Raw genomic sequence first — 21,408 nt, 5'->3', positions numbered from 1 at the left:
TCCGACCCAGACGAAACTTCTCTTATAAACCCAGGCTGCCATGTTCATTAAAGCAGCCCGTGGTCGATAATACGTGGTCCATTAAGATCACTCTTTTTCCGTGGCTGCTGTAAATGCCGCAGGAGGCTGTGCTCTGCCCGACTTTCGCTGCGAAAGGGGCGATGCTAGAAAAAAAGGCGGTGAAGCCCACGCCGCTGGGTAGAAGCCCGCGGTGCTGAGCCCTCCCGGCCGCCAGCAGCCGCTTCCCACCGCTCCCACAGCGGCACGGAGCACTTAGCCCGCATCCCAGGGGCGCCGGGAGCGCCGGGAGGCAGCCGAGCGGGCGGCAGGAGGGCTTAGGACCCAGGGGGACGGCAGTGGAAGGACCCAAGCTTTGGCGCACACGCCTCCTACCAAAAAAAAAAAAAAAAAAAAAAAAAAAAAAAAATCACAGCCCCGTGGAGCTGGCGCTCGCTCATTCAGTTTTCTAGAGAGATCTGAGCCGGAACCCGGGAGCCGGGAGATCTTTCTCGCCCACCCATCTCAGCAGCAAGGACATCTACAGGGGGAAAAACCCACCCCACGCAGCCCTCCGCCGCCCCACGGCAGCTGCCGGCGCTGTGCAGGTATTTGGATTTGCCTTCTCTGGGGTTGCGCAGGGAGGCTCTGATCGCTCCCGGAGCCTCCCGCCCCTCCGGGCCCGGGGTGCGGCGATTCAGCACCGCTGGGCGGACAGCTCCGGCTGCGGGAGGGGGCCGCTCCCTTCCCGGCCTCCTGCCTGTCCTGCTCCCTCCTGCCTGCCCCGCTCCCTGCCTCCTGCCGCCTGCGTCCTGCCTGCCCAGCCTCCCCTGCTCCCTCCTGCCTGCCCTGCTCCCTGCCTGATCTACCTCCCTCCTCCCAACCTCTCTCTTCTGCCTCTGTTTCCTTGCCTCCTGCCTGATCTGTTTGCCCTGCCTGCCTCCTTCCCCTGCTCGCTACCTTCCCTGTCGCTGTGTCCCCTGCCTCCACTGCTTACCTCATGCCTGCCCTGACTCCCTGCTCCCTTCTGGCCCTGTTCCCTGCCTCCTCTGCATCTTAGCTGGCCTGCTCCCTCCCTACCTCCTTACCCTGCCTCCTGCCTCCCCTGGCTGTCTCTCCTGCCTGTCCTACCCCTCTGCTCTCTGCCTCCCTCTGCTCTCTGCCTCTGTGCCTCCTTCCCCGTCTCCCTGCCTCTCTTCTTTGCCCTGCCTGCTCTACTTCCCTTACTTCCCCTTTCCTTTTCTGCTTCCCCTGCCTCCCTTGCCTCCCTGCCTTTTTTCCTGCTTCCAGTCTCCTATCTATTCTGTCTCTTTTGCCTCCAGTCTTCCTTGCCCTGCTTCTCTGATTCTCTTCTTCCTGCCTTCCCATTTTCTGTCTTCCCTGTCTACTCTCCTCCTTGCCCTGCTCCCTTGCCTCCTTTCTTCTCTACCCGGTTCCCCACATTCCTCACTTTCCTGCCTTTTCTTTTCCTCCTGTCTTCCTTCTCCATCATCAGCCCCAGTCCTTCCTGAAAGGAGTATGGGACTGAAAAATCAGCTCAACAGCCCAGGAGCTGAGGAAGAATGGGAACACAACTTGGAAGGGAAAGTCCAGATCCAATATGAGAGCAGGAGAGAGGTGAGAGGGATGCAGAGCAAAGGGTTAAAACTGGGATTTTAAGTTAATGAAGCAAGGACTCCAGCCAAGTGTTGACATACAGAAGTTTGCCAAACAGCAGCAGATACCTGTTTGCTCCTTAGCAAATTGATGCCTGTTTTTACTAGGTGTACTCAACCCAAAGAGGGAAGAGGGATTAAAGGGAGGGGGGAATGTGCGAGGTCAGTCAAGTGTATTGCCTTCCCAATGGCAAACAGTGATGAGTAATGGGTGCAGGGAAGAAGTGAGGTGAATCACACCTACCCTTTGGATCCTTTGCTGCAGGAAGTAAAGAATTAAACTGTGTCTCTGCAAGAAATGAGGATGTTCAGACAGGGCTTCATGCATAAAAATAAATGCAAAGCAGCTAACAGCTGGAGAAACCCCATGTGTACTACTGGCCTGACTTTAATTCTGTTTGCAGTGGTTTAATCCTGGGAGGGTGAGGAAGGTCATAGGAGAAAGGGAGCTTCCCCTTTTCAAAATGCTGATTCCTCAGTTTTAACAAGCTCTGGGAATAATGAAGTTAAGGAGCAGATGGCTACTCCTTGTCCATCACTAAACAGTGACTGGATCCTATTTGGAAAGAAAAATTAAATTACAGAAAGACTGCTTTCATGTGCTTTCTGAGTAATCAGATGATAACATGGATTTTCTCCAGTACTAAAAGTTAATACAATGCCAACATCTACATGACATATTATGTAACAGTATTATGCCATGCTCTGCATAGGGAAGCTACTGGCTTGCTTTTTCATATAATGATAACTCAGATAACCTTATAGAGCTTTTCCTCATATTAAATCTATCCCAGCTTGAAGTTTACAGGGGCAGCTTGTGTTGTCACATATCTGTTACCAAATGATGCCAATTATTTTAAAAATTCTGTTGACTCATCCAGCTCTAAAAGCTATTGAGTATTTTCTAAAAATTAGACTTTTGTAAGGCATATGCAAGACAGTGAAAGATATTGTAACTTTTTCCAAAAACCTTCTTAATTTATTTAATCATCATATATAACTTGAAAGCTGCTGCAGAGACCAGATGCAGTGAGTAGCCCTGAGTACTGCTGAGTAGCAGTCCAAGCAGTGTAATTGAGTTCAGCAATGGAGGAAATGCAGAATCCACCCCATAGCACTGGGTCAAAGCACTTCAGCTCTACGTGCTTTGAACACAGAGGTCATTTCACTGACACATTTAACAGCAGCCTCCTCATATTCCAGAAGAGGACCATGTCAGTTGAAATACAAATGATCAGCCTCATAAAAGGATGGAGAATATTTCCTTTAAACTAAGACTGTAAACTCATGCAATTGTTTACTGAACTATGCAATTACTGAAGCAATTGTGCTGCTGCTTGGCAAGTGAGTTTTATTTTCTCTCACAGCCCGGTACTGTAGTGTCTCTCTGACATATGCACAAACAAGATATGACACTTGGGTCCTACTAGTTAAAACAAACTAACAAAACAAATGAAAAAGAAACAACATTAGGCTTTCATAGAGTGGGAAATTCACTGAACCAAAGTTCACGTGGTTTTTGGCACATGAGTTATAATTCCTTTTCCTCATGATATAATGCTACTCTGTGGATTTTCTTCGAGATTTTCCAAACAGTTTAGTGGTGCTTTGGTTTGTTTGGTGTGGGTTTTTTCCTTCAGTAGTATTTATAAACTCCTTCAATCTGATATGTTCCTCCACTGAGAAAACAAACCCACAAGGTATTATCAAAGTATGTTAAACTTTATATCTACATCTTTGGGAGAAGTACCTATGTGCAGAACTTTGGCTTGTGATCAGACTTCATTAGGAATGAGAGAAAAAAAAACAAAACAAAAAAACAAACAAAACCCAGGAGGATTGCATGAATTCCTGGGTGCAGAATCCCTCCCTCTTTCCCCTCTTCCCTTCCTCCTTTTTCCTTCCCTCGTTTCCTTTCCTTCCTTGACTCCCTCCTTTCCTACCGCCTTCCTTACTTCCTTTCTGCCCCTGATTGTCTCTCCTTCCCTTCCTTCCCCCTACTGCCACCCCATGGAATGCCACACATGCCTTTCTTTGGCATAATATATAAAGCAGAAGAAAGTTAACACTCATACACCACCATTGAATTTCATATTTTTTAAAGGAACCTAATTTTTCGAAACATGAAGCAAAAGAACTGCAATATTAGATAAACTTTATGTTATTAAAAATGTAATATCAAACATCTTATTTCTTCTCCTGTATATCTTTGTGCAAATGTTGTAAAACAATTTCTACTGCACTTAGGGATTTTCAGACACCAGTATTATGACTGCATGCTGTCAGATTTCTGCATATAGTTTAATTATGAGACTTGGGGGTCAGAATTCATGTTTTGCATATTGCTGATAATTTCTGCTGCAAGAAGTTTCTATATTATTGGACAAGTGACCTCTGTTCCATAGTGGCCAGGATGCTTTTCTTCGTGGAGGTGCTTGCAGTAGCTCATGGCTGTCATGGAAGTCCCTCATAGACTGCTGTTTCTGGGGCATGCCACAGGTCCTCAGGTTCCCACTGGGATTTGCAGTTTATCTGTGATTGGTGAACACTTAAAAACTATGACTTCGAGAAAAGTTGAACTAATCTCTTCAAGTTCATGGGTATTTTGTTTAACTTTTTTATTTGTGCAGAGAGCAGCAAAGATCAGTTGAGTTGCTGCCAGGTTTTGTGCTGTGCCATGGCTACATTACCAGCTCTAGACGTTTAGATGTGGCCTGAGGGTAATCTGCAGCTGACTCAAACTAACAAGAAGATTGTAGTATGAGGGGAATAGGAATGCATGATGTGTTGTTTTTACTGAACTAAAGGAAATGTTAGGTTTTTGTACCTGAGCTAGGGTTTTCTATCCTGGGAAAGTGTGAGAAACCATGAAATTCCTCTCACAGCAACTACAGTAACAAACATTCACTATTTTCATATTGAAGAGGAACAACTATTCCCTAGTGAAGGTTTACAGGAGCATCAGTACCTGGAGAAGAAAGACTTGCAATATTTAACTCATTTATGTTTACTGAGACAATCTAGACCCTTAGGGAAGGGCTAAAAAGAAGTGGTGGTGAGGCCACACCTGTAGTATTGTGTCCCATTCTGGGCTCCTCAGTACAAGAGAGACATGGACATATGGGATAAAGTCTGACAAAGGGTTACGAGGATGATGAAGGGACTGGAGTGTTGCTCACATGAAGAAAGGCTGAGAGAGCTGTGACTGTCCAGCCTGGAGAAGAACAGGCTCAGGAGGATCTTATTAGTTCATACAAATACCTGAAGAAAAGATGCAAAGAAGATAGAGCCAGACTCCTTTCAGTGTTGTCCAATGCAGGTCCAGAGGCAAAGGGCACAAACTGAAACATGGAAGGTTTGCTGTGAACTTCAGGAAACACTTTTTTACTGTGAGAGTGACAACACTGGCAGAAGTCACCCAGGAAGGCTGTGGAGTCTCCCTCCTTGGAGATACTCAAAAGCTGTCTGGATAGAGTCCTGGGGAACCAGCTCTAGGAGGCCCTGCTTGAGCAGGGGGTTGGACCAGATAGACTCCAGAAGTTCTTTCCAGTGTCAACCTTTCTGTGATTCTATAATAATGTGAGGAGCAACCAGGCTATTGGACTTGGGATATGAGACAGTCCTGTTGGAAAGCCCCATAGGGAGGTTGGTCTTTGCAAAATCTAAAGAAACGGTACACTTTGGGAGTCCTGATTGTGCCTTTGAAGCTTAAGATGATTACACTGGGGACACTGGAAACATTGCTGTCTACCTCTCTATGTCCCTGTGTGCAACATGGCTTCACGTTTTTCTTATGATGCAGAGCATTATGCATAGAGAGGAAAGGTTGCCCAGATATTAATGTGTAAACTTGTTGCTCAGGGGACATATGATCTGTTCCCAGCTATGTGAAATGTGTCCTCCACTATCTCAGGCAAATCACTCAGGGCTGTGCTTCTCCCCACAATCTGTGGAAGATGCCATGGTCTTGCCATCAAGGACAAGAGAGAATCAGTTTTTCTCATTGCTCCTTTGAAATTAGTTCACGGAGCTGGAGTAGTTCCCATTCTATGTCTGACCACTCCATTTCCAGAGCAGGTTCCTACTAAGGTACCCCAAGGCCACAAAGTGCCATAGGAACCATTCCTATAGGTACAGATATGGATTCACCCTACCCAGTCCTTATGAAGAAACGCCTGCTAAGCAGAACATAGCCCCAAGAGGTTTTCCACAGTTCACATCAAAATATTTTTCAAAAAGCAATTTAATGAGATGACACCCACTCTCTGAGATGAAATCATTCTGGATTACCACTTTTCCTCCCTTCCTGCCCACTCCCTTCCTCTCTGGCATGATTTTAGCAGCTAATGTCTGTATGAATGCTAGCAGTTAGGAATTATATAATGAGCCAAACCTTAGCAGTGATGCCTCCTGATACCAGGTGAGGATCAAACACTAGTTCCTTCTCCATTTGAAAACCATGGTAATGAAATTTCACACTCCATATAGCTTTGGACTGAATGAAAAACACTTGGTAGACACAGAGACAAGTAAAATCTTTCTGGAACTGAATTGGATGGGAAAGGGCCAAATGGACATGAAGTCCTCAAAAAAAAAAAAAAAAAAAACAAGTGATATTGCAGGGACAGCTAAGCGGGAAGGAACAAAATGATCTAGACAAATACCATCATCATTAAGAACAGGTTTTGGCCAATCTTCCAGGGGATGCAGAGCAAATAGGGATTGAATGCTGATCCAGAAACTGTCATTGAAGAGAGAGCAGTAAAGCATATTAAGATCTTCCATAATATGTCATTTTCATTTTTGTTTGTATAGTATTACTATACATTTTACTATTAACTAAATTTTTTATCATGAAAAATATAAGCTGCTTGTCTAAAAACTGTATCCCACTTTCAGTTTGCTACCCATCCTGAAGCCACTCTCTGTCCCTTGCTGTTCTCTTGTTTGGATTGGAATTGAATAAACCAAAATGATATGTGACACCAAAGTTTTGGTGGAAATTTCTGTCCCTTTTGGGTATAAGTATGCTGTGTTTCAAATCTCTGTAATTTTTTTTTTTTTTAATCTGCGTTTTGTTCCTTTGGAGGGATGATTTATTGTAAGTGGCTGTGAAAAGACATTAGAAGAGCAAATAGTCCTTTGGGAACAAAGAATCATAAGATAGAAAAACAACTGTTGAGACTATAACAAAGAGTCTAGTGTGCCAACATGCAGCAACAATATTCAAGGTAGGGAAAAAAAGCCAGCATCTTCATTTGGAAGATAAACCAACCCTGAACCAAACTGAACAAAGATGTAAACATCTGAAAAATTGGCAGATGGATGAGAGCCGCACACAACACTGGAAGAGAAGGAGAAATTGCCATGGGTGGGAGGGGGTGAAAATGGTCTGTTATACCTTGGGAATCAGAATAAATCAGTACCATTTGAGAAAGTGCAGTGACAATTAAACTGGCTAGCTATGGAGCATTAAATTTATTGTCAAGGTTAGTAGTGGGAGTACAGCTCATCCATTGATATATATCAGGCTCCTTGAAGGCAATGGTTTTAGAGTGGATTACTAACCTTATGATTTGTGCTGTGATTAAAATAGCGACAAAATTTTTCGCACATATTTTAGATTATTTTGCAATATATAACTTCACACCACTAAAATATTTCAGTGCAGTCTGTTCCGGCTGATAATCAGGATAATCTATGGATAACTGTAATCCATGGTTATAGCTCAGCTCACTATCAGAAAACTCTGAAACGCATTTAAAAATATATTTTATGTTATGCTGAATATTTGTAAGTTGCTTTTTCAGCAACAATGTCTGACAGGAAAGGACTGTATCTCCCTCACCTTGAGGTAATCCCGGGCATTTAAATTAGTTAAAAATGGTGTGCAACTTTAATGAAAATAAGTAGCATCCATTTTGACATTAAATACTTGGGGATCCAATAAGAAGGGCCAGACTTTATCTCCTTGGTCAAATCTCATTTTTCTTCTGGAGCAGACTGCAGTTGACCTTTCAAGAATTTGCCTTATTTCTGAAGAAAATATCTTGGTGGAGATGGGAGTCAGAAAATGAACAGTTTTACTCCCTGTAAACTCCTAGAAAATGGATGAATCCACTGGGGGTTGTGTGTGTGACACAGTTATCTTCCACTAGTCCTTGCACATTTTAGAACAGGTCCAGAGAAGGGCCACAAAAATGATCAGAGGGCTGGAGCACCTCTCCTGTGAAGACAGGCTGAGAGAGTTGGGGTTGTTCAGCATGAAGAAGAGAAAGCTTCAGAGAGACCTTACAGCAGCCTTCAAGTATCTAAAAGGGGCTTAAAAGAAAGACGGTCAGAGACTTTTTAGGAGGACCTGTAGTAATAGGACAAGGGATAACATTTTTCAACTGAAAAAAGACAAGTTCACACTGAATATAAAGAAGAATTTTTTTGTGATAGTGGTGGTGAGACTACAGAATTGGTTGCTCAGAGAAATTGTGAATGCTCAATCCTTGGAAGAGTTCAGGGCCAAGTTGAATGGAATTTTGAACAACCTGTTTAGTGAAAGATGTCCCTGCTCATGACAGGGAGGTTGGACCAGATGATTTTCAAAGGTCCCTTTCAACCTAAAACATTCTGTGATTCAATTATTTTCAGATTCGAAGCCACAGGAGTGCTAAAAGTGTTGTAATTCATACTGAGCCCTGAGCCAGAGCTAATGCAGACCCCAGATAAGCTTCTTGCTTCCACTCTTCTGCTGAGAATCCTTTAGCACAAACAGTTTCCTTACTCTACTATTTGCTGTTTAAACTAAGGAGGGACAAATCCTTGTACCACACTCCCCCAATGACAGTATCACACCTAAGCTCCCCTAACTAGCTCATGGAGGCAGTTGTAACTAAAATCATGATTTGTGCAAGAAAATGCTAGTGTCACCATTAATTTGAGATCTCAGTCACAAAATATTGGCTTGGTTTCCTATAACCTACTGCAATTTTACATCAGTGGAATTCAGTTGATACAATAGGAGTTATTCAAATTTGGTCTAATGAAAGCAAGAGCAAAGCAAATAGCTGTTACTTTATTTCTATATGAGGAATCTACCTTTAATACAACTCTTATTTCTTTCAGAATTGAATAACCTGCACCCATAAATTATCCCTCAAAACCTGAGGACTTTTTTCTCTTGAGTCATTTGCACTCTGTAGTGCCTTGTGAAAGCCTTCTATTCTCCCAGCTCTGCCTTTCCTGAAGTTTTCCCAGGCTGATCAATCACCAGATACTCTGCCCTGCAGGTAGCTCTTTTCAGTTCCATTTCCACAGTGAATACAGAAAGAGGATGCTTAATAAACTCTCCTTTGTGTTACCTACAAAAAAGTCCAATTCACATTGCTGTTAAATGAAAAGCTTATCTCCCACCACAAATGTCCTTTAAGCAAATATGCAGAAACTCTCTGTATTCAGATTTTGGGATCTCATCCTGGAACTGCAGCTGCGGCATCTAAAATGTAGATTTTATCAATAACATGCAAGGTCACAACACAAGGAACTGAGGCATCCCTTGTGTGGATTGACTTCCAGGTCCTGCAATGTAACTTGGAGCAAACCCTGAACCAAAAAATACTTTGACTCGTGCTCTCCCCTTTGTTTGATCTGAGAATGCTGAACCCAGGGGAGTAGCTGAGTGAAATGGTTGTTTTACTATAAATAATTCATAACCTTCCAAACAGCTTTCTTCAAATACAAAAAATGTGTCTTTCACTGAGGGATTCCCTTTTAATTTTTAAAACCAATTTTTCAGAAGTTAGAAAGAGAGATCAGTTAAGCAGTGGAGGCAGGGGACATTTGCTTGTCTGTTTCTGTGATGGCTGAAAAATTGTATGGGTCTTGATCTTTCTTCGCACACATATCACATTGGGACAGACCTTGATCTTATTTCACACAAGTGTAACTACACAGACTTCGATGACAGCCTCTTGCTTAATTATGTCACTGAAATGTAAGAGATACACTGTACCGTTTTGTTCATACATAACAAAATAAGCAGCTTTTCTTCTATCATTTGCAAAAAAAAATTCTAGGTAAAGTACAGAAATGAAAATGAAATTCAGAACAAGTTATGCAGGAAAGCTACAATATACTGAAAAATATATTTGGTATAAAATACGTCTCTTTTCAACTAAAACACCAGCCCTGTCTGATTAAATACCATCAAATACCTTGTTCATGTAGAGCTTCCCATGAAGATGTATTAAGTCTCAATGGGAAATATCTTCAGTGAGTTTATACAAAGTAGAAATTATTCCCGATGTTGATGGAGTTTGGGATTTTTTAAAAATCAGTTTTACAGTCAGCTTAGTGTTTAATTCAAGGAAAGCTACAAGTTGATAGTACAGTTGATAAAACCAAATCAAACAGCTGTTCTACTTAGTATGATGCGGGTAAATCTGAGTATTTATGAAGCTGAAATGTTGTTCCTGTTAGTAGTGGAAAAAACTTACTGTTATTTTTTCTTTTGTCATTCCTGGCTTAAAGTTATGGGATGCTTCAACTCCCACACTTCTGTAAGACAACATTGCAAAGTGTATTCGAATAGTAAGTTGATACAGCTTAGTATTATTTGTCAATAAATCACATTACTTTTTTGAAAGCCTAAATACATACATTCAAGATGTTAGTGACTGCCTTATCTTAAATGCACTCATTCTGAAATTGACTGGAATCCTCATACCTATAAAGCATACAAAGAAATTTTATGTCTATCTAAATTCAAAAATGCATTCCTGCAAGCTTTATATAAGTATTTAGTATTTTATGTGTTTTCTTTTTCTTTTAGTAAGTGATGGAATAAACAACACTTTCCTTTGGATGGATTATCCTACATGTGAACTGCCTGTTACTCTTCCTGCAAGAACAGGAAAAGCCCTTTGCTTTTGTTTGGTAAATATCAGCCTGATGGGAAAAAGCATCTGAATGGCTCACACTCATAGCGGACCATCAGTTGAATGGGATCAGCACTTCTACTAAAGTATCCGAATTTAAGGATTTGGAAAAGAGTTTTTTGCAGAGATGACCCATTTACAAGCTGGACTTAGTCCAGAGACTATAGAGAAAGCCCGCCTGGAACTGAATGAAAACCCAGACATTTTGCATCAGGATATCCAGCAAGTCAGGGACATGATTATCACAAGGCCTGACATCGGGTTTTTACGTACAGATGATGCCTTCATCTTGAGATTTCTCCGAGCCAGAAAGTTTCACCAAACTGAGGCCTTCAGACTGCTGGCTCAGTACTTCCAGTACCGCCAGTTAAACCTGGAAATGTTCAAAAACTTCAAGGCCGACGATCCAGGAATCAAACGGGCTCTGACAGATGGGTTCCCAGGAGTACTGGAAAATCGCGACCACTGTGGCAGGAAGATTCTTCTGCTTTTTGCAGCCAACTGGGATCAGAGTAGGTAAATGTAGATAGTGTCCTTATCTTTTTACATACACTCACACTAACAGAATGTTTGTGACTATACTTGAAGTAGTAAAGCCATTTTCAGTAAAAGAGTTTGTAGTCATATACCCATTTTACTATAACTTTCATCTCATCTGATCACCTGTCATTCATCATTTTTAGGACATAGGTAGCTCATGTTTGTTGGGTTTTTTAAATAAATATTTCCATTTTTTTAGCCAGATAATGTCTTTTGCTATAAATTTATTAATGTCTATTATACAGTTGTTTCGGCAATATGGTAGACTAGCCAAACAGGTTGAGAGAAAGCAAATGTTTCAAAGCACATAGATGTTCTCATAGCTCTTCTGATGCAGAAGAAACTGACCATATTTGTTCTGTCTTCAGACTTCCTAAGGGATCTTTATTTATTTGTTTGTTTGCTTGAACCATTTCAAGAATTACAACCTATGCTGTACTTCCACAAACTGTGTTGTAATTTCTGCCCACGCTGATTACTGTATGATGTTACTCATATCAGTGGGAGATTCATGCAAAGTGTATTTTCTGTTCAGGTCATTTCTTTAACAGAATGGTATGAACAAAGATATCTCCCAGCCATTATTATAAAATGATGTCCCTAAATGTTAATGTGATTAGTCAGCTTTCACCATGTATTTGAAGTGATACAGAGAAAAGAGACTGGTCCAGGAATATCATGTTCACATTATCCTCTTCTTCACAAGTCATTCCATTCCATTTTCCCTGTCTTCATGGTGAGATGGAGAAGTGTCATCAGCTGTAAGGTTACCATGTGTTTTGCTGATTTTTTTATAGAGGTCATGCTAAAGAACAAAATTCAAATTCAGGTTTTGAGTATCTGTTCTGATGAGTTCCAGGAAGGATTTTGCTTTGGCGTGATCTGAAGTTTTCCGTGAAGGTGTCTTATCCTTAGGAGTCAATAGATTGGAGCTTTGAATTTACATCAGAGAAATTATTAGAGAACAATACACATATGCCTGCAATTTTTCATGTTAGTTGTTTTCAGGGAAAACCTTTCATCTGCATGTGAAAGCAGAGTTCAGAAGAGTTTCTGGTTTTCATTTGCGTGCAAATAAATGTATAGAAAAGGACACAGAAATGTAACTTTACATAATCAAACATATTTGGTGAAATCCTGCTCTGGAGGCAGTAATAAAAGTTCTATTAACTACAAAGGGACCAGCAGTTAATCTCCTGTCTTTTGGAACTGTGAGTTTTCTTTCCTTCCGACAGCAAAACTCTTCCTCTAGCAATTGGCCTGAAAAGAAAGCTGAATGCACAGTTATCTTGAATTAATAGAAAGTATCAACTTTAGAGGACAGAAGCACTGTGGCTCTGCTGGTTGAATTAAGGGATTTAGGTATTATATAGAGCCAGCTTTGGGTTTCTGATCCCTCAACAAAATGAATCTTTGTGATTAACCTTGTACATCAAGTCCTACACTTGGAAAGCTGAGAGTGCTGCTGTTTAAGGCTCCTGCAGTGAGATTTTTGACAGAGCAATTATTCCTGTCAGATTTGGACTCAGATTTTCTGCAAGTCCTTTAATATGCACCAATGTACGTGTATATGTGTGTTTGGATGTCTGTATGTGCAAACCCAGAAGTGACCCTGCATGATTCTGAAAATATAATTTTAACCTTCAAAGGAGGAAAACCGAGGCAAATAGGATGGGATGTACTTTCTTAAGACTCCTCAGTGAAATTAAAAATCATGTGAAAATTTTACCTCAGCTCAGCCACTGGAACTCATCTCTTCTGTGGATTCAGATGGCAAGAAGTGGGTTTTTTTGTGGGCTTTTGTAGCGCTCAAACTGTAACAGGGATTTTGGACAGGATTTCAGCTGTAAGTAAATGGATTTCCTCTTCCTTTCTTACTGTCTAAGGGTATCAACAAGAGGAAAGCTTTTAAGAGAAGGAAATGGTGAGTGCAATGTCCTATTAAGCAGCACAGAAGCAGGTTATTGACCAGAAGAAATATAACTGTCACAAAAAAACTATAGGGCACCCCCCTATAGATGTGTCTTCAGTGATGGCAAGATGTTAACAAGCTCACATTTCAGCTGAATGCTAATGAAATTAGCCGTGATGTTGGCATGCAAGAGTAAGAGCTCAACCTTCAGCGTGCCTTTTCTAATTTTAATCTCATTTGCCACTGGCTGGGCCTTCTCTTTGTTTTTGATCAAATCCTAATTTATAAGGCTGATTTATAAAGAAATAATAATTTATAAATGATCTTTTAAAAGCAGCATAGATATAATCCATAAATTGATTTTCAGTCCAGACATTCTGGGACATTCATTTATGCTCCTGAGAATATGGTTGCTGTTGGGGTCCCATGTCGAGGAGGCAGAAGCAACCTTGAAACTTTCTGTGCTTTTAAATATATTGATTTTTAAAAGGAAATGTGATTTTAAAAGGAAATTTGTGCAATGTGACTGCTTGGACAAATCAGACTCAAGATGTTTCTAAGGTATTCCCTGTATCAAAGATAAAATTTCTATGTGAGCCTTTAGAAACATTTGCAATTTTAGCCTCAAGAACGTAACTGATAGATCTAGCATCTTTAGAAAACTAGGGTTTAATTTTCAGTCTCAATGTTTCCAGCTTCAGCTTCCAGCTGCTGGATTGTGTTAGTTTAAATAGACCACAAAAATATGACAGCTTCTCATGTTGGTACTTCTGTGTCTTGACCACGTCATATCTAACCTACTTTTGAATTCACTGAGGATGTGGCACTGTAGGGTAAGTTGCTGTCAGGCAACAAGGAGATAGTACATTAGCTACTCTGCAGCAGAGGTTCTTGTGCTCGCCTTTAACCATGTGAATGTAAAACAGCTAACCCCATTTTCCTCGAGGACAAAACAACCTTGTGTTGTCCACAAGGTAAAGCACATACTTGTGGGCAGCCAGCACAGCAAACATAATGTTCTGCAAAGTAATCCACTAGCTTAATGTATCAGAGCTTAAATAGTTTTAACTTCTTTACTCGCAGAATTAGAAAGATTTTCCTGGTTGCTAATACTCTTCATCATTCTTTTCTGGATTGTTCCTGTCATTTTAGTGCAGTTGATATTGTGCAGATGGATGAACTGAATAAAGATTTTCACTAATAACTCATCATGTGGTAATACTATCTCTTCTGTTTGGTAGTTCTCTCCTTTTAGATTAAGACTTCACTGTGTTCTTAGTTCTCTATCACATTTTGAGCCATGTTCAGCTCAAATTTGCTTTCAAGTCACTGTTTTCTGAAATATAAATGCCACTGGTAAATGTGTCATACATTCTCATCCATAACGTGGGCACAGTCTAGCATGTGATTCACGCTCTTCTGCAGAGCTAAACCTGTCCTCCTCATCAATTGTACTGCAAGGGTTTTGTGATATCTGCAAAGTTTGCTGGGTGCCAGAGTTCCATTAATTTAGCATGTGCTGCATTGGTTCAATTTCCCTCTGGTTCTTAGACAGGTTTCTTAGCGTTGACATCATCACTTTCTCTCTAGGTCCTGCATAGTATATTTTGGATCTGTTAGTTAATGTTAATCACATATGATAGATACAGAACAGAAAACTTCATAGGTATTGAATAAGTGAAAATGAGCAGATGGATAGAAAAGAAAGAGATCAGATAAGTTCCATAGCAAGGGAAAGGAAAAATTTTGAGCTATATTACTGTACACCAGTACAGGGGAGGGCCATTTTTCTCTTTTATCAGAACTCAAGGTGTGAACTCAGTGAAACCCACAAAGACTTAGACCATTTCTTAGAGAGCACCTTATTTTTAAATGCACATTGTGGAGTAATAAAGACAGATCAAAATGTCAAACTAACCATGTAATGAATGTTTTTGATTAAATAATTTGCGTCTTAAAAAATCCCAGGTTTTAAAATAAACACGTGTACACATACAGTTTTGATGAGACATGAACCAGGATTTCACGTAAAAACTAATGTTCCATGTGCTAGATTACAAATACTCTTTATCACACTTTTTCATTTCGTCAGTCTCACCTAACCTAAGCCCTCAGTCCTCAAATGCACCTCTAGTGAAATTGAAGCTTTTAAAGAAGTCAGACAAAAGTGCCTTTTCAGCTGTTGGATTGAGGAAAACCTTCACTAACTACTGCAGCTGTTCCTACATGGGCTACTGCCTTCAAGTACATGCTGCTAATACGCTGAGGAGACGGAACTTTGGGTGAACAAGTAATTCAGCAGAAGGTGTTCATTAATCTTCCAAGTAAAAATATTTCCTTCAAGATCTTTCAGCCAAAGTAAAATTTATTTCTGTGCGGAGATCCATCAGAAGGACTCTCTCCAATCACAATCCCCTGAAAATAGGGTCTTAAGAGTAGGGGGCAGAAGGTTGCCCATAGTCTTTTGCAGTAAAATGGTAATTAATTTCTGTCTTCAGTCTGTGCCTTAGAAGCTGTCACACAGCTCCAAAGATTCTGTAAGTCAGATGGAAAAAACTGCTGCTTTGTGTACAACATATTATCTCAAGTCTACTGCTAGCCATAAACTGGTTTTTATTAACCAAGTAATCTTAAATGCCAGACACTTAACATTCTGTAGGAAAGTGTATTAAATAGGCTAAAGGGAAAGGAAATACTCTGATATAGTGGTAAACCAAGAGCTATAAATATTTTAAAGGATTTTAATAGAAAAAAATATGTCCTTGCTGAGAATGCTCATAGTGGTGTAATTACAAGGATATTATCATCACCAGATCCTGTTGGTATAAATGAATATGTCTCAAGTGCTGATTATTCCAATATATTTCAAACATAATCTCAGATGCTTAATAGAATATGAAGGAATGAACATCTGTTGAGACTGATTTATAGTCAAAGGCAAACTGTGGCAGTAACTCAGCCTCGTAGCTGTTTATTATGAGAGAATACAGCTGAAGTAGAGCCATCTCCAACACCAGAATGATTTTTACACATCAAGTCTTTGGGTTTGGTCAATAAGTAACCATTCTGTGTTGGGAGATGCTTACAGCAATGCAGATTGACATCACAAGAAACCATTGCATTGAACAATAAATAGCCAAGAAAATTTAAAAAAGAAATTATATTACATTACTGAGCTATTATGAAATGGTAGCTGAATTCAGGGTAGTAAAGGAAGGCAGCATAGCATAAGCAGAATACTCATTTCAAGGAGTAACAGATGTGCAAATTAAATGTTGGACAAGGAAGACGAAGAGGAGCTCTGTCTTGAAATGTCTTAATTTGCTTGCGGGCAGCAATGTAATTCAATTAGTACCATTTGTTATGGAAGCCATATTTGGGAAGGCAGTTGTAGCCCATATGAATGGCAGAAGGATGACATACCCAAATGAGAGTCCTGGGTAGGGCTGAGAAAGGAATCCAGGAAGAGAGAGAAAATGCCTTAAAAAGAGAAAGAAAAACAATGGCTGGGAAAGTTATGAAGCTTATGTTGAATGACAAGAGAAACTGGACTGAAAAGAAAAAAAAAATCCATGGGGAGGGGTATGGCAATCAAACACATATTGAGAGGGAAGAGGAGGTCACTGGATGGTGTCGGGCTGAGGCGTGAGGGCTGACTGAAGAGCTGTGAAGGACAATGCCTCTAGGTGAGAAACACAGTTACTGGAGCTAGCCTGTGGGATAATACAGGAAAATGAAGGGCAGACTGGAAAATGGCTCTATGCCTCCTTCCTCCTGGGGAGAAAAGAAAACAAATCCAATCTCCAAGCTTTATAAATGGAAAGAAGGACACTTGATTTAGAAAAATGCAATCAAACACACATACTCAGCAAACACATTCGCACAAATAGACACCCCCTGCCTTTCCTCCCAGACTGTCTTAAAAGACCCAAATTTTGCGTAAGGGTTTATGTCTGGGTGTCAGAAAAGAGAAACTGCGTACCGTTGTGATCGCACTTGTCCCTAAAAGAATACTCCTACGTGAGCTCTATATGTTACCCTCACAGATGGGTTTTGCAAAAGAACATCAAAACGGAGCTGCATTGACGGAGAAGTAGGAAGTCAAACAATATGACATCCCACTTGGTTTCTTGTCCTTCTGAACCTTGGAAACAGCTGGAAACCATGAATGAATGTTCTTATATATAGCAGCTTTTTGAGGTGAGGCTTTGTAGGAAGAGACCAGAATACTTTTTTGTTGGAGCGCTTCCTAAATCAAGTTTTCTAAATATCTACTATTCCGATCAGTTTCTAACTTGCCAGCCTAATTAAAAGCAGCTAAGATAAACTCAGGCATTGCAGCAGGAACAAACTGCAAGGAATCTGGGAAGGAGAAAAATGTAACTCTCTAGCCAGCTATTTAATAAGCTGCACGCAGTAGAAGCAAAAGAAAAAAGCAGAGATACTGAGCTGAAATCTTTAAATACATTTGAAATTTTAAAAGTTCAGTACTTTTTTGATATATTGTTTCCCCAGTCCGTGTTTTATTTCAGGCTCTTTCTTCTGAACCCTGAACCCTGTATCAGTTGCAATTTATATTAAAATACCTGCTTTTTCCACCAAACCCTGGCAGGTAATAGGCATCCTTCCCTTTCAGCACCTTCAGAGCAGCACAAGGGATGCTTAGGAACTGGTATCATTTGCAGACTGGGTGATCCCAGAGGAGGTGCAGCAAACAGTGTGAATTTGGTCAGAATGTGCATGGTGTGGGAGGTGCTCAGGTCCATGGACAGCACATTGGGGTATATTCTGCCACCACAGCCACCCTGCTTCAGGGTGTTTGTCTGCCATGGTGAGACTGGAGGATGAAGGACACAGGGCTGGTCCTGTGGATGCACTGATGAGAAAGCCCTGACCATGTATCTTTGGGATGCTCTTGATGATGTGAAAAAAGAAGTGGTACAACCACCCATCTGTCACATGCTTCTAAAAATTTAGAGATGGAGGTCAGGGGAAAGGATGGAGGAGTAAAGCCATTCTAATAAACAAGACAAAAATTTGAATTGTTAAAGGTCTTCTGTACAAGATATTTTGCCTCCTTTGCCATGGATAAACCACTAAAATGGTTGGAACATCATAATTAATATGCCATGACTGGAGATTTGATTCCTAAAGACAAGAAAATGGAATCACTTCTTAAGAAAAAGGAAATTTTGAACTTAAATTCTGATTGCCTTCTCATAGTTTTCGTTTTTAGTAAGTACAACAACTAGAGAGGCAGTAAAAAGAAACTATCACTTGTTCACAGACCATGATAATCTCAGCTCTGGAAACTTCCTGGAAGGTCCATTTGTAATGGGGACAGAGGGCAAAGCAAGCCAGTTAACCTCTTGCTGGAACTATTTCCTATGTAACTGCCTTATGAAAGCTGCACATGCTGAGCAAACTCACATCAGTAAAGATTCATTTATAATAGAAAGATAATATGCAGTTATCTTTTTCTTTTTAGAGAGAAGGTATCTCTTCCACTTTTCCATTGCAGAAACACAGTGGATGGCACATATCTGTGCTATCATTAACGCATGGGGTGCCAGTTTTCTTTCACATGTGCAATATGAATCACGGCATCAGGTAATGTTATAACACTATAGGATCAATAACAATGTATTTGAAAAGTGTATATGGATTATTTACATAATATCCCACAATACATCTTTAGCCAGTCAAAATTCAAGATTTGATTGGAAGTGTAAGCTATACCATACAAACATACATAAGAAGAAATATTTGGTTTTCAGTGGCAAATTCATATGTTTTCCATTTTAACTTTGCCAACCTACTGTGTATCAAACCCCTTAGTAGGGACCTGCTACTGGCATGAAGGAACCTTTGGTCTGATCCCATAGAACCACTGTCAAGTGTACTTTACAAAACGCATACTCTCACATACTTTACCAATCCCTGATGGTCTCAATTAATAAAGTAGGAAGCTCAAGACTTTTTAGAGTCTTTTTAAACCAGTATGCTTTTCTTCATTTTGTTTCAGTTACAAACCATTCCCATGTCTTCCTTGTTCTTTCCTACAGATAGTCCTGTACTCCCTTCCACAAAGCGACAGTTTCAGCTCCTCTGGTTTTATTCCATGTCAGTAGATGAACTCGTTTCTCTTCATTCAGATATGAATAAAGTAGCACAGGTGAAAAAAAGGGGTAAAAAGACAAGGACACTGCTGTGATGTGATCGGGAACATGTGCTCCCCTTGCCAGGGCTAAATGTTTCACTCTTTAATTCCTCCTGGCTGACTTTCACGACAAATCCAAGAGATGCCAGTCATGTGAATTAAATATGCACAGATCAATCTACAGAGTACATGCTCTGCCTACACCCCTTCAGAGTGCTAGGGTATGTGTTAGCCTGCAGAACTGCCTTTGCATAGGTATTTCTAACCAGGAAAATCCACATCACAGCGTGACAACCTTATCTAAGGCATCTTCATCCTCTCCTATTACCTTGGACCTGTGATCCTCTAAGCTGTTCTCACTTTGTGAGGTTTCTGAATAAGTGTGCATTGCTTTGCTTTCCCAGGGCTAATCCTACCTATCTGTTCTATAGGTACAAAAGATGATGTGATTTATATTGAAAGAGAAAGAGACTGCTGACAAAACCTGCTTCCAAATGCACTACAGTATTAATTTGAAAACTAAGATAAAATAGGAGGAGGAATAAACTCTGACCTAGAGAGAGGTGGTGGGAAATTTTTCCATTTCCTAAGTTCTCATTTACATGAGAACTTCTCATTTACATAAGCCACTTCTCGCTGGCTACTGAAATTTACATTCACTTTTACTCTGATAAAACCTTCCGTTCTGTTTGAATAGAAGAGCTTTGCAAGTCTGGGGGAAATGGCAATTTGTGTACGCTGTAGCTGCCAGTGAGTGCCTCTTCTTTTTCCAGCATCTCATTATTTTTGGTTGCTAAAGTGTACACCCAGATACAGGTACATTCACCTTCTTTCAGAGAATATTTTGTATTACTCATTTAAAAGTAATTCAGAATCATTTGGAGATTTACTTAAAAAGAGGCATATCTGATGTAGACCCCATGTTAAAAGCCAAGGAGACTTGTGAGACATCAGACACATCTGCTATTATTGGTTTGCATCCTGGATGACACATTTGTCTCTACTGGGATTTTTTCACCTCTTGATTTGTTAAAAAAGGTATTTATGGTCAATTAACGGGGAAAATACTGACTGGACACAAAAGGATTTAGGGGTTAAAGGTGGACTACAAGTAGAATGATACAGTAAGGTAATACCACTGAGGAAGCAAAGACTTAGAACTGTATTACCGGAATATTATCTGCAGGACACCAGCAGTTATTTACTTTTACTCATTTCAACTGACCTGTAATCTAATTACTAGAACAAGAGACAAGTCTGAGCTAAGTAAAGAAAAGAATAACAAAACAGTAAGTCTGGAAAATATGACAATGTAATACAAGTTGAAGATGATAAGAGGTGGGATATGAATCTTCCTATATGTAAGAGTTTACCTTAACAAAAGATGATAGTAAAAAGTGGATGTATAGTATAAAAGTAAAATTATCCCCAATCTTAAATGGAATTAGATTTCCAAATATTAGAAAATATTTTGCAATGATTAAGATACAGGTAACTGAGGCATTCCTCATCTGCAATGAGACTATTGATATGCTTTATATCAGACATTTGCTTAAGCACCTTATGGCTTAATATACTTCTCATGCAGAAATGAAACCAGTGCATTTATTTGGCTGCTAAATGCCGTTGTAAAATACTAAACAAAACCAAGTCAGCCTAATGCAAGGAAAAGGAGTGGTGAAGAGTTCTGTCAGATCAGGGGGAAAAATCACAGAGAGCCTGAAATGTGTTTTTGTGGAGTAAAGCAAAGTGCATCATAGTGGGATTCATTTTGCAAAGACACGATCATTTGTAGTTTTTCTTTGATAGTGCCACAAGGGTTTTTTACTAATGTTTTTGTGAAGTCGAAACATTGGCTAGAATAGAGAACTATATACTACAGTTGTTTTTAAGCAAATTAATTCTGCTGTTGTAACAAATGTGTCCTAAGATTGAGTTGAGATCTGTGGCAGTGGACACTCTCTGCCCAATTTTCTTCTTTCAGTGTGGTCTAAACTGTGAGACAATAACATACAAAAAAAGGAACACCCACTGTAGTACTAGCAAACCCAGCAATTTTAACAAGTCTTCCCATGATACCAAATTATAACTTTTATATATTAAATCTTCAAAAGGCCATATCTTCCCTGTAAGGGTGCAAACATCTCCAATGCCATCTCCTGAGCAGTAGATTTACTACTTTCAAAAAAACTTAAAAGATAAAAAGTTTTAGAAAGT

General features: G+C 40.2%; 1 protein-coding gene across 1 annotated transcript in view; it reads left to right on the top strand.

Moving 5' to 3' along the window:
* The first annotated feature begins 432 nt into the window (after positions 1-432).
* Positions 433-21,408, top strand: part of LOC114064757 (clavesin-1) — a 34,795-nt gene continuing 13,819 nt past the window's right edge. Inside the window, exons 1-2 of the mRNA XM_027898076.1 lie at positions 433-605; positions 10,474-11,091. Of these exons, the coding sequence (XP_027753877.1) occupies positions 10,707-11,091 (385 nt within the window). The 5' untranslated portion in view covers positions 433-605; positions 10,474-10,706. The remainder of the gene's footprint in view (positions 606-10,473; positions 11,092-21,408) is intronic.

Source organism: Empidonax traillii, unplaced genomic scaffold, assembly GCF_003031625.1.
Source record: "Empidonax traillii isolate 1590-97213 ecotype Southwest subspecies unplaced genomic scaffold, ASM303162v1 scaffold578:size403431, whole genome shotgun sequence".
Taxonomy (NCBI): domain Eukaryota; kingdom Metazoa; phylum Chordata; class Aves; order Passeriformes; family Tyrannidae; genus Empidonax; species Empidonax traillii.
The sequence above is the reverse complement of the archived record's forward strand: the minus strand, read 5'-3'. Positions and strand labels throughout refer to the sequence as shown.